Here is a 12,644-nt window from a genome sequence, read left to right as displayed (position 1 = left end):
TGACCACCCCTCTCCTGTTGGAGCCCAAGGATCCCATTTGCTTTCCCCTCACACGTCCGCCGTTTCCCGGCACACACCGCGGCACCGCCGCTCCACTCCGCTCTCCCTCCCCCGTCCACTGCCGCCATGCGGCACAGCCTCACCCAGCTGCTGGCGGCCTCGGGCGGTTCGAGCCCTTCGGGAGCCGCGTGGCCTCTCACCGGAGCGGGGCAGACCCCGAGAGGGCGGGATGGCGGCGGGGAAGGTGATCCGAGCGCTGGACGGCCCAAACAACAGCAACAGGAGAAAGAGGCGGCCGAAGGTCCGCCGGAGGTTTGGGAACAAGAAGACTGGTTCCCCGGGCTGGAGCTGGGAGACCTGCTGGAGGCGGCCCGGCCGGAATGGGACGCGGAGCTGAGCGGTTGTTTGTGCGGAGAAGCGGGGCGCGGCCGCGGGGGGCGGCGGAGCGGCGGGGCCGGCAGCAGGTTGAAGGCGGCGGCGGCGGCGAGACTGAACCGGCTGAAGAAGAAGCAGTACGTGCTGGGGCTGGAGAGCCGCCTGCAGGGCCTGGCTGCCGAGAACCGGCAGCTGCGGGACCGCAACCGAGGCCTCAGCCGCCGCCTGCGGGAGCTGGAGCGGGAGAGCGGCTACCTGCGGGCCGTGCTGGCCAACCAAAGCGCGTTGGGGCAGCTCCTGAGCCGCTTGGCCGGGACACGGGCCGGCGGGCTGCGCCTGGGCACCAGCCTCTTCAGGGACGGCCGCCTCCAGCAGCAACAACAACAACAACAACAGCCCCTCCGGGCCGGCGGAGACAGCGGAGACCACGACTACGCGCTGCCCAACGCGCGGCCGCCCGGCTCCGAGCAGCCGCCGGGAGCGGAGCCCGAGGAGGAGGAATGGGCGGCACCCGGCGGGATCTGCCTGCACGTGGAGCGGGATCAGGTGTCGGTGGAGTTCTGCTCCATCTGCGCTCGGAGAGCGGCAGCCTCCTTTAAAACGTAGGGTCCGCTACTTGCCGCGTGTACCTGCGGGCTGCTCGACCCGCTGGGGGTGCGGAGGAAAGAAGGCAAAAGTAACAGCGGTGCTGGGGTGGTGATGGGGGAGATGAGGAGGAGGGGAAACTGTCGCCTTCGGGTGATAGAAATCCGAACGCCGGGTGACCGAGGGAAGGCCCGTAAGCCGAGCAGAGCGTGGTGTTGATGCGGAGCTGCCGGTTCGGTTCGGTTCTTTAGGCACGGAACAGACGGTGCCGACCTGAGGCCGGACGGTGTGTCCGTTCTTCCAGTAGAAATAACGCTGACCTGGCCGGGTTTGTATCAGTTCGCTTATCCCAGCTGAAAAAAAAAATGCTTGCTTAGAAAACCAAAAACCTTCATTAAGACATCATCACCGGACGGCAAAAAAGAAAGAAAGCATGCGTATAAAATTGTGCTGCCTCTTGGTTATACGTTACTATTAAAACCTCTCTGACAGTTTCTCTTTTAGGTGCTTGTCCTGCCAGGCTCCGTTGTGTAGGGGTTAAAGAGCAGTCGTTTCCCACCTCGCAACCTGGTAAGGATCAATATATTCCCATAATGCGGTATCAGACAGCTTGTTTTGCTTGTGCCGGTCTCATTCATGCGGTGACTGGCCCAGGAGATGGTATCTCTGGTCCCTGCCCTGCTGTGATGTTTCTAATTCCTAACTCAGTTGTGGAAAACATCATTCTGAGTAGCTGCTTTCTGTTCTAAATCAACATGCACACAGTAGCCGGTCAGTGAGCTGCGTTTTGAATTAAAAGTAAATGCTTTCTGCCATTTGAAATAGGAATTTTCTATTGAGCTACAAGCTGATGAGCTGGAAAAGGGAAAATATTACTAATGATACGACGTTTACAGTCTTTTGCCCCAAAAGAACAAGTAAATTGCTTTTAAATGAAAAACGTGACCTGGTGGTTTAAAGTACTGTCTAGTGTTAGTGATGCACAGTCCCTTTAGGATGCCCTTTCCTGCCTTCCTTTAATTCATGATGCAGAGCTTTTCCTGTTTGAACAGAACCCGAACACTGCTGACATCTGTACAGTGGAACCTTAATGTAGAGAAATCACTTTGTTCCATAGAACTCCAGTGAGAGCTGTGGGTCACAAAGTAACTCAGTGCCTCTCCCAAGTGATCTCAGTGCCCCCCCTGCATTCAAACTCCCTTGTTACTTCAGAGTAGCTTTATCTTTTAAAGGAACTTCACGTGTGTGCATGTGCTTCATTTTACTGTAGAGATGTTGATTTAACTCGCTCCTTCAGTATCCAGAAATCTGTAACATCATACAATTTCAGCACAGTTTTGGAGATGAGCAAATAATTAATTGCAAAGATTCTTCCTGATTAACTGAGATAGGAGGAAAAATGCTGATGAACAGCAGCGTGTGTTCTATGGTAGGAATATTTCTCCCCATCACCCAGGATGAGCAGGTTGTTCTTTCAGTTGTGTCATAATGTTGAGGTGGTTTTTCTGTACGTCAGCTGGGGGAAGAAGGATCGCGATAAAGGTGTTAATAAATGTAAAGTGAGGTTTCACAAAGAAGAGATTTCCTTCAGTTGGTCTCATTTCTGAACTTCCTGAAGAAAAAGAATTCTATGGAGTGTTTTGGAAGTCTTGTTTCTTAAAGCCTTAAATTTGGTATTTAAGGCTAAGGGGGAGGGTTTTCTCCCTGCAATTGGAACTGTTGGCACTATACCTTATCAAGTACTTCCTTGGCGTGAAGAACATGATTTTTCTTTGTGAAACGTCACTGTGTGATAAAGTCTACGTGTATTTAGCATCCTTGTTTTTCTTTATGCTAAAGTGGATTCAGCTGTGTTGGGGCAGAAGAGACGGGACCAGCTGCTGGCCACATTTCCTGCTTTGTTTTAAAAGGTAGTATATAAGAAATGAGAATAAAGAGGTAAACAGGGCTTTTGCTGTCTTTGTTTAAACAAACACAAAGGTTGAATGCTGGGATTCATTAACTGTTACCCGATATGCTTTTTTAGAAGGCAGTATCCTATCAAGCAGGTTTTCTTCCTGTGTTTTCACAATTCCATCTGTTCAGGGTACACTGCCAGCACAAGAGAGACCTCAGACGTGTGCAGTACTGCGGTGGCATCGGCAGGATTGTTCCAAGGTTCAGTCTTTAACTGTGTGACATGCAGTAGGTGGTGGGTTATGGCAGGACCTTCTCCAGATGTGTGCTGACTGATTTAGATTGAGCTCAGGTTGAATCTGCCCGGCTCAGGCTTTGCAACCATGCTTCAGTTTGAATTTTAGCGTGCGTGAGGAGAAGGGAGACACTAATGCAGCAAGTATGGGATGTTACATTGGCAATTCTGCAGTCACTTCAGTGCAGAATTTTAAGTTAAATATGCATTATTTCATTTTGCATCACTTCAAACCGATAGGAGTCAGGGATCTCTGTTATGCAGCTGCACATCGCTCCAGCCGTGAAACCTCCTGTGAGCTGTGTCTGAGAGTGGCTGATGTTCTGGTGTGCACAGTGATGTAGACCTGTGCAAGAACAAGGTCAAGTCTAAGAAAGTAAGTGGCTGCAGGCATATCTAGTGCCTACTGAATCATACTTAAACCAAATAGAGGGGAGGAGGTCATTTGAAACTAACCAACTGTACCATCTGTATGGTGTATTATTAATGTAGCTTTTTGAAGTGGAAGCCTTGAAATGATTTTAACTCAATACTTGAAAATATATTGTAAATGTTTCTTTGTAATGATGTGCCATCCAGATGAGAATACGATACTGTAATAAAATCAGACTTGTTGATCTTTCAGTTGACGGGCTCAAATGTTTTCTTCATCTTTATCTTCTCACTGGTACCTTGCTTTAATTGAGTGCTTCATTACACAAAATGGGAATCAGAAGAGGGAAGATTGTGCTGCGTGGGTAATCTGATGGAACACAAGATGAAATGGATCAGCGCATCCCGAAGGAAGGCTCTTGCTCACTTGTCTTTCAAGTTAGTTTGGGGTAAAGAAGAAACAAAGGCACTATTGCTTGAACCAAAGATAGAACTGTTCTCCAGCAATAACTGTGTTTAGTATTTCACAGCTGTTTCCCTTTGTTAGTGTGAATATGTTTGATCACTAAGCCATGGAGGAGCGGGGTTTTACATTCCATGGGCTGCCATCTCCCTCCTTGCTATCCTTACTAGGTTCTGAGGTTTGATAAATAGCCAGTAATGTGCTGTTAAGCCATAATGTTCCATCATCTCTGCGTTCAACACTAGGGTGAGTGCATGAAGTGTTAGAGCATTCTGAAGGGACAGCATTTGTGAAGCTCCTGAGTGAGCCACGTGCTGCTGTGGCCTTTGATTTCTGTTACTCTTAGATGTGTTATTTGTAAAGGGCGCATTAAAGAAACGTGCTGGCTTGTGTTTAAAGAACACCCTGTGTAAAAACTGCACCTTGGCAATAGTGGAGTCCGTGTTTGTTCATCCAACTGATGTGGGATATAAAGAGCTGGAGAAACAACGCTGCCTCTGCTCACAGGAAGGTGCCAGGAGCAGGACTTGATACATGGGGATGTGTAGTAGTAGATGTAACATTGAGATTTGCCATCTGAAGTGAATAAACATACAAGATAAACACTAGAATAGCACTGATTTTCATCTTTGCTTTTCTCTACAGTCGGTCCCTTTGCATCCTTTTGGCAGAGTTCAGACTTAAACTAATCACAAGTGTATCAGTACAGGCTGTATATCAGGCATGTGATGTGTAGTCTGTGACTGCCTCCTTGCAGCTATGAAGGCAGCACAAGGCATACAGACCAGACCCCCCAAAGGGTGTTGTTTCTCTGTTATATAGAATGCTCTCTACCTTCCATCCTAAAAGAGAACAGAAAACAGTTCATTGAATCATTAAAAAACACAGCCTACATTTTGATTAGTTGGTGAGAAATTACCACTGGAATTGATAGCAAAATAAAAACAGTGCACAGGATGGAAGGAGGGCTTGAACATCACCCATAGTGTGAAGGTCTGCTTTCACTGTCTGCTAGATCTGCGTAAACACTCAAATAACGACCTCTGAACCATTCCTGTTCTTAAAGGCACTACTGCAAGGTAATTAATAGCTTAAAATATTGTTCTTTTTTTTCTTTGTCACAGGTAAGTGGTTCTGTGAGTTAAAGTCTGATGATACAACTCCTGGAAATACCATCGTTCATTGCCTAGTAAAATACTTGTGAGAATCTCTTAAAGTGGAGGATGATGAAGGTAAGGCTGGCCAGAATGTCCCCTTAGATGCAGGTCAGTGTGAGAACATAGGAATACTTCAGGCTAAGCAAAACTAAACTGACTTTGTGTAGCAGCTGTTGAACCTGTAGTGTCATTTTGCTGCTTTGCCTGTACAAATAAAGCCACCGCTCTTGGTTATGGAGAAATAAGAGCGTGGTAGCATGATTTTATAGCATGATTTTCCTGCAGTAACGAGGCTGTAGATAAACATGAAACTGTGAGACACATTCTTCAGCGTCAAACTCTCAAGAAAGCCAATTAGGGGTCTCAGTGCTGAATTCTTTATTTAATATATAAATGACTGTTTGCATCTCTGGGGATAGTAGAATTTAAAGACAATGTATGTAGCTGCTGATCAGTAATGATACAGGCTTTATAATGAAGTCCACACAGCACACTGAGATGATTGCTTTTGTAGAAAATCCTATTGTCTTCACCCAAAAAGATGTGAATGCTGGTCCCAGTACAGACTCTTAAAGAGCACTGCTTGCTGCTGGTCTCCAGCTGGACATCAAGCCTCTAGATGAGCTGTCAGGGTGAGCACAGGCCTGACTCACAAAGAAAGCACTCCGAACCACTAATTTCTAACTAGAGGATGCTGAGATACCACAGCAACAGCACTGGCCCTTTGAGGCCTCCCAACTGCTTCAGGAGAAGACCAGTTTCAAGGTAAACTGGTTGAAAGACAGTTTGTTCCAATTAGGCTTTCTTTGATCCCAGTGTAAATGTGTGTGCTGGGAACTCTCTGACACGAGCATCACTCCTGACTGTTCTGTGATGTAGTGTTCAGTTTATAGGTAACAGCCCAAACAAAATCAGTGACAGGAATCCCGCTTCAGGGAGGAAAGTTCTCAAATGTTGAGGAACCTCATGAAAAAAAAACCCTGCACATCCTCTGTAAAATACAGAATCGCCACCTTAGAGCCAAACCTGAAGCATGCAATTAAAAATGACTTATTTTTCCCCATTTCCAAAGAAAAAACACTTCTCTGTATAGAGGTATTATCAAGGTATATATTGTGTGCCAGGCGTGATGAAGAACTTAACTTATATTCAAGTTCAGGATTGAAAAGTATGTCAGCACACAGTCTTAAGCTTGTTTTCTATTAGAAGAAGGACAGCAAGCACCAACTTCTTTGTTTATTACAGTTTCTTATCCGTGGCAACTGGAAAGTTGTTCAACTTGAGGACTGTAATTCTTCAGGATCCCTGCTGTGCTTCATCTGCTCCAGTATTTTGACATATATTCCATGATGTTTAGTGGCAAGAAAAACTCCAGTCAGAACCTGTATAAGCAAACCAAATCTCATCTTCCTAAAGACAGGCTGAGAGACTGAGAGCCAGAAGCGTACTAAGTTCTCTTTCCCTGGCAAGGGAGATGAAGAGTACCTAAAAAACATAAACAATGGTAGAAATTTACTTTTTTATTTTCCCCCATCCAATTTAAGCATCAGTATTGAAAGTCAATAGAAGTACTTTGGGTAGATACTTATTCTCTCCCTCCATTCCTGAGTTAAGTTCACCTGGTGGCTCTGGAGTACTGAGTTCTCCCTTTGGTTAAATGCTGTACAATCACACCTGCCAGGGAGTTTGGATACTGGGCACTTCTCATTGTCAGACACATTCAGCTGCCCAGCCAAATACCACTAAGAATTTGTTCACTGCTTTGTGGGATGGGAACCTCAATTTAACATCCCCGCAGGCATCGTGTATAGCTTGTAAGGTTCCAAGCTAAACTGAAATGATTTACAGTACTCTAATTCAGTTTTGTAGATCTTTTCCTGTTTGGAAGGTTGGAAGCATAACCTCTTAGGAACTTCTCCCTGTAAACAGATGACTGGTACAAATCACCTCACGCAGTAAAAGCCTCCAGGAGGAGGATACTGTGTGCACAGACTGCAAATTCACACAATTTAAACTGACAACTGGAAATATAACCAAATTTTACTGACTTCAGATTGATGAGACTTACCTGGCTGCAAGGCTTCCGTTCACAGGGATAGCCATGAAAATAGGGTAGAAAGCACCCACAACAGCACCTATTAATCCTCCTCTGACCACAGCACAGACCTGGCAGTCCAGCTCACCTGCAGGACAAGCAGAGCATTTCAATGTCAATATCCACATAACTCCAGCTGTGATGGTTAAACAGCAGTGGGCACTAAGTACCAACAGCACTGCTCTGGCACTCCCCCCTGCTCAGGACACAGGGAGAAAATATGATGCAAAGAATAAGGACAGGGAGTTCATCATTTACCACGTACCATCACAGACTCAGCATAAGGGAGATTAATGTAACAGTGGGCAGTAAGGTAACAGTGCTGGGCTCTGCCACTCCTGCAGTCCCCCCTACCAAAACCTTGCTGCATAAGCCCAATATAAGAACCTGCAGAGAATTTATCACTCTGTAATTGACCTTCAAATGAGATGTTACAGATAAAGGAAACTAAACTGGTTTGTTGCAGTTCAAATGCCAATTTCACATGAGAGTAGAGTACTAAAAATTGGGGAGGTTTAACAGAAAAGAATTATGTACATGTGATAATACACATCTCTCTCTCTCCCACTCAGAACTTTGAACATCTCACTGCTGTCCAATGTCCTGCATAATCTGTTTTTGAAACCTTGCTTTACCAATCGAGGCTTTCAAGATTTGCAGAGAGGAACAGCTGCAATGTGCACAGAAAGCAAAGGCTTTTTGATAACAACAAATTATGTCCTACCTGAAAATAGAGGGCCACGCAGGAAAGCATCATAAACTGCCACTGTTGAAATAAATGGAATAACGGCCATCGGCAAAGCAGATATTATGGCAGCCTTTCTGATATTTAGGATCTTCCTGAAGAAATTATTTGCTGTTAAGCCACATAAGCTTGCATTTCCTGCAAGGAAGTATGATCCATGATTACAAAGGTTCCTGTAAGAAAAGAAGAATCATTTTAAAAGTCTCTTTAGACAACGAGAAACGTAAAATTGCTTATTCAGTGCTACGCTTCATTCCTGAGTACAATAAGAAATCCAACATACTGCTTTTATAGAGCCAGAGCTACTATTTTCCCTGCTCTAACACAGGGACTCGATCCTGCTATCATGTCTTTAACATACGGCTTAGAGCAGTTACTGATGGTGAAATGTATAATATGGTGAGAGATGGTCTTTGTTTAATAGCTTGGCAAACACTTCCCTCTGCATTCATCATAGCAGGTAGTGGAAGGGAGGAATGGAAATGTGCTGGTTTGAAAGTCCTGAGGAGCAGTCTGTGATTCATCTCACTTGCAGAGGGAAGTTGTGGATTCCTTATCATTATGCCCGTCACTGTCAGTAGGTCAGTGAAAACAATGCTTTGTTTGGGTTTCCACAAACCTAAACATTCCAAAAATAATAATGATTGCCAGGCAAAGCAATTAATGGGAAGGCAGTTCAGTTCCGAGGCTGTGCCAAGAGTGTTATGTTACAAGTGTATTTTTAAGTGTGTCTTAAGTTGCATTTACTGCTGAAAGCCACAAAGATAATCAAACACTTCACCAATCACAAAACGTATGCTGGGGCAAACCTACTTAGTTGCAAAGTTATCAAATGTAACAAGCTCTAAAGATCTGGCAGTTAAATAAGTTCTTTTAAAGATGAACCTGCTTAAAACATTTTCATATTTAAGTGGTCCAGAGGAGGCCACTAAGATGATCAGAGGGCTGGAGCACCTCTCCTGTGAGGAAAGGTTGAGGGAACTAGGCTTGTTTAGCTTGGAGAAGAGAAGGCTCCAGGGAGCCCTCACCGTGGTCTTTGAATATTTGAAGGGAGCATATAAACAGGAGGGGGAATGGCTGCTTAAAAGGGTGCATAGTGATAGGACTAGGGTGAATGGTTTTAAACTAAGACAGGGGAGGTTTAGGTTAGATATTAGGAGGAAGTTTTTCACATAGAGGGTGGTGACGCACTGGAACAGGTTGCACAAGGAGGTTGTGGATGCCCCATCCCTGCAGGCATTCAAGGCCAGGCTGGATGTGGCTCTGGGCAGCCTGGTCTGGTGGCTGGTGACCCTGCACATAGCAGGGAAGGTTGAAACTAGATGATCATTGTGGTCCTTTTCAACTCAGGCCATTCTGTGACCCAATAATTAATGCTTAGAGTAACGCTGAACACCCATAAACCATAAGAAATGTTACTAGATTTAAGTGCTGATCCTGCAAAGCTTCAACAATAAAAGCATCTGACAATCAATAGCACTGATTATTTCCATTCTGAATAGGACAGTACTTTCATTCTTGATACTTATGAGATTTTCAAACATTCATGTATGCTACTCACAATTCAGCTATGATGTTCTGCAGCACTGGAACCTAGCTGGTCAAATATTGCTCCCACTCTTATTTAGGAGTAATTGTCCATGTTTTCTTGCTTTAAGAAATGGGCCTATTTGCTTTCCAGATCACCATTCTCACAGTTCTGGATGTCACTTAGAGACTGTCTCCAGAGCAAAGTTTGTGAAAACCAGCCATTCTATTGCTCCATTTACAACCACAGGTAGTGAAATGCATACGTGCATATGCATATGTGACCAGCACTGAAATTAAAGTTACCATTGTAAAGTTACCATTGAGAATCCAATTAGAGCACAATGGCATATACAGGAGGAGCAGAATCTCATCAGACTTACTCCTGCACAGAATAGCTGCACAGCACAAGAGGAAAGAAAGGGAGGACTGAAAAGTAGCTTCTCTATGATTTAATATCAGCTCTCTATTGTTTAAAACACTGTCTTTGGTGAACGTGAACTAAGAGTTTGGCTGCAGCACACTTCCAGCTATCAGTGATCCACCCAGTAGGGTATGCAAACTTCAAAGCTTGCTAAGGCAGCTTCAAATGAGGGTATAGGCACCCAGAATGGAGCTGTGTCATGGGAGGGTTAGGCTGGGTGTTAGGGTGGGCACAGTCCTGTGCTGCTGGAGCTCAAGGAGCATTTAGACAGTGTGATCAGGCATGGAGTTTGGGTTTTGATTGGTCCTGTGTGGAACCAGGGCTTGGACTCCATGCATCCCCCTGTAACTTGAGACATCCTGCAATTGTTATGACAGCCATCTCTTTCCAAGGCCCAGTGATCTCTACATACTGCATTTTCTATCAAGAGTTACTTGCATTCCAGTTAGTTCCCAGTTCTAGGAAAGGAGATGTGTTTTTTTAAGTTGTGAACAAGCACAGCAAACGCTACACAGAGCTACAACAATATGAGGGACAAAGCCTTGGTGTTATCTACTCTCACCTGGGTGAGGAGACCCTGTGTTACTAGCTGTAGTTTGCTTAGCCAGCAATTTAGTCCTTTCAGTTTAAAATAACTGCAAAAGCTTCTCGTTACTTTGAATTATTCAGACAAGATACCTATGTGTCAACCAGCTCAGGTACAGTCTGGCTTTGCACTGAAATACATTATAAAACACTGGTGTCTGTGAGGCCCAGAGGCTATTTAGCTATTTTTGTGCAGCACAGTGCCCCTGCTGATGAGCCTGGCATATGGCTCTGGTTGATTTGTAAGCACCACCTGGCTGCCTTAGCCTCACCTTCCTGATACAGGGAGCAGAGCAGAATGAAATGCAGAAAGCAGCAGCATGATGCTCACTCCATTCTGGCCCTAGGCCAGCCCTGCTCAATGCACGGCAACTCCAGCAGAACCACATGGATATCTGCCTTATGCTCTCCAGCATTTCAGTTTCCTAGAAAATGCATGACTGTGTGAAGGCTCAGAGCTATTCGGGGCTAATCAGCCATCCCAGAACCTTAAGCACCAGGGAACGCGTGCCAGAAACCAGCAGAGCAGGACCACTGCGACTTAACCATATTTGATGAATACAAAACAAGTTTTCTCTTCTGGACAATAAGAAGCTTCTCTGCAATTTGGTGTTTTTGTAACTGAGGAAGGTTTGCAATACAAACGAAAGAGGAGAGAGAAGAGTCTCCCAAAGGCTTGAAATGTTGGATACAGTTGGTTCACTTCACCAGCACTTACTGATCTGATTGAGGAAGCTCATTGAACAACTTGTGTATGATTTCCATCCGCTTCAGTCTATCCAAATATAGCCTTTGCTGTGGAGAATCTAGTTCAAGAAATTCTCTTCCTGTCATTTTGAAGTCCTGGATCATAAGGAACAAACAAAGGAATGTAATCAAAGTTACACACCCCCAGTATGCATCAAGCGAACATTTGCATTCCTTTGCACTATGCAAAAAAAACACATTTCCTATTTTTTGTGGTAGCTATCAGATGTAAAACGTGCAAACCAGCTCCAGAAGTCTATGATATTTTTGACTGCGTGAACCCTACTGAACTGCTTTCTTTAGCATAGTGTGTTGCAGATGGGGTTTGACAACAGCTTTGAGCCAACTTAAGCTCTGATCACCCCCTCCGGACGCCAGCTCCATAACATCTCCAGCACTGGGACTGGGGGCCAGACAGCAGCTTGCTGAACTCACACAGATGGAAACCACCTGGAGGCAACGATGGATGACAACGAATGGCCTTAAGTTGCACCAGAGGAGGTTCAGCTTGGATATTAGGAGATGTTTCTTCTGAGGAAGAGCAGCGAGGCATTGGAACAGACTGCTCAGGGAGGGGGTGGAATCACCACCCCTGGAGGTGTTCAGGAAATGTGGTGATGAGGCACTGAGGGAGGTGGTTAGTGGGCATGGGCTGGAGATATATATATATATGTGTGTGTGTGTGTGTGTATATCACCATATAGTGTAAAGATTTAAAGTAATCATAAGGATATCTACTCCCTGCTTTTACATGCCACCACTAACAGCTTGTTTTATTGGTGCTCCTAGCCAGAGACAACTACAAGACTGTATCTTATCAATGCTTATAAATACCTAAGGAGTGAGAGTCAAGGAAATGGGGCCAGGCTCTTTTCAGCGGTGCCCAGTGACAGGACAAGGGGCAATGGGCACAAACTGGAACACAGTTAGTTCCACATGAAGATGAGGAAGAACTAAATGCTGCAAGGGTGACAGAGTACTGGAACAGAATGACCAAAGAGGCTGTGGAGAGATTCAAGGCCCATCTGGAAGCCTTCAACCCAGGGCTGGAAGCCTTCCTATGTAACACAAGGCACTTATTTCACAGCGAGTTGGACTCGATGACCTCCAAAGAGGTTGGAAGGGTCCAACCCTTATGATTTCATGATTCATCTCAGATTGTGGTACAGAAATCACAGAATCACAGAATGACCTGGGTTGGAAGGGACCTCAAGGATCATGTAGTTCCAACCCCCTGCCTGGCAGGGCCACCAAACATACACATTTACTAGATCAGGTTGCCCATGGCCCCGTCCAACCTGGCCTTGAACACCTCCAAGGACGGGGCATCCACAACCTCCCTGGGCAGCCTGTTCCAGGGCCTAACCACTCTCCTAGT

General features: G+C 45.5%; 2 protein-coding genes and 1 long non-coding RNA gene across 10 annotated transcripts in view; 2 read left to right on the top strand and 1 right to left on the bottom strand.

Annotated features, from left to right (window-relative positions):
* CREBZF (CREB/ATF bZIP transcription factor) lies at nt 1-5,218 on the top strand. 5 transcript variants are annotated; one of them, XR_001552819.1, is made up of 3 exons: nt 1-977; nt 1,453-2,870; nt 5,111-5,218. XR_001552819.1 is itself a non-coding variant. In XM_015852422.2 (3 exons), the coding sequence occupies exons 1-2, from the start codon at nt 127-129 to the stop codon at nt 1,499-1,501; spliced, it is 900 nt and encodes a 299-aa protein (XP_015707908.1). In that variant the 5' UTR covers nt 2-126; the 3' UTR covers nt 1,502-1,530; nt 2,800-3,775. The 5 variants fall into 5 exon arrangements, 3 of the variants coding, with proteins under 3 accessions (XP_015707909.1, XP_015707907.1, XP_015707908.1); XR_001552820.1 differs by lacking the exon at nt 5,111-5,218 and having other exon boundaries at nt 1-921; nt 1,453-1,530; nt 2,800-3,775; XM_015852422.2 differs by lacking the exon at nt 5,111-5,218 and having other exon boundaries at nt 2-977; nt 1,453-1,530; nt 2,800-3,775.
* A 954-nt stretch (nt 5,219-6,172) lies between these two features.
* LOC107308493 (transmembrane protein 126A-like) overlaps nt 6,173-12,644 on the bottom strand; it is a 7,001-nt gene continuing 529 nt past the window's right edge. For 3 of the 4 annotated variants that reach the window (XM_032442258.1, XM_015852432.2, XM_015852431.2), the window contains exons 3-6: nt 11,238-11,362; nt 7,963-8,156; nt 7,212-7,326; nt 6,173-6,628 (exon numbers count right to left, since the gene is read on the bottom strand). In XM_032442258.1, the coding sequence (XP_032298149.1) occupies nt 6,418-6,628; nt 7,212-7,326; nt 7,963-8,156; nt 11,238-11,353 (636 nt within the window). In that variant the 5' untranslated portion in view covers nt 11,354-11,362 and the 3' untranslated portion in view covers nt 6,173-6,417. The remainder of the gene's footprint in view (nt 6,629-7,211; nt 7,327-7,962; nt 8,157-11,237; nt 11,363-12,644) is intronic. The other variant, XM_015852430.1, reaches the window with a different exon arrangement.
* LOC116652788 lies at nt 6,534-8,131 on the top strand. Its single transcript, XR_004305999.1, has 2 exons — nt 6,534-6,647; nt 7,811-8,131. It is a non-coding gene; the product is annotated as an uncharacterized LOC116652788 (long non-coding RNA).

This window comes from Coturnix japonica, chromosome 1, assembly GCF_001577835.2.
Source record: "Coturnix japonica isolate 7356 chromosome 1, Coturnix japonica 2.1, whole genome shotgun sequence".
Classification (NCBI taxonomy): Eukaryota; Metazoa; Chordata; class Aves; order Galliformes; family Phasianidae; genus Coturnix; species Coturnix japonica.
Note: the sequence above shows the minus strand (reverse complement) of the source record. Positions and strands in the feature narration are given on the sequence as shown.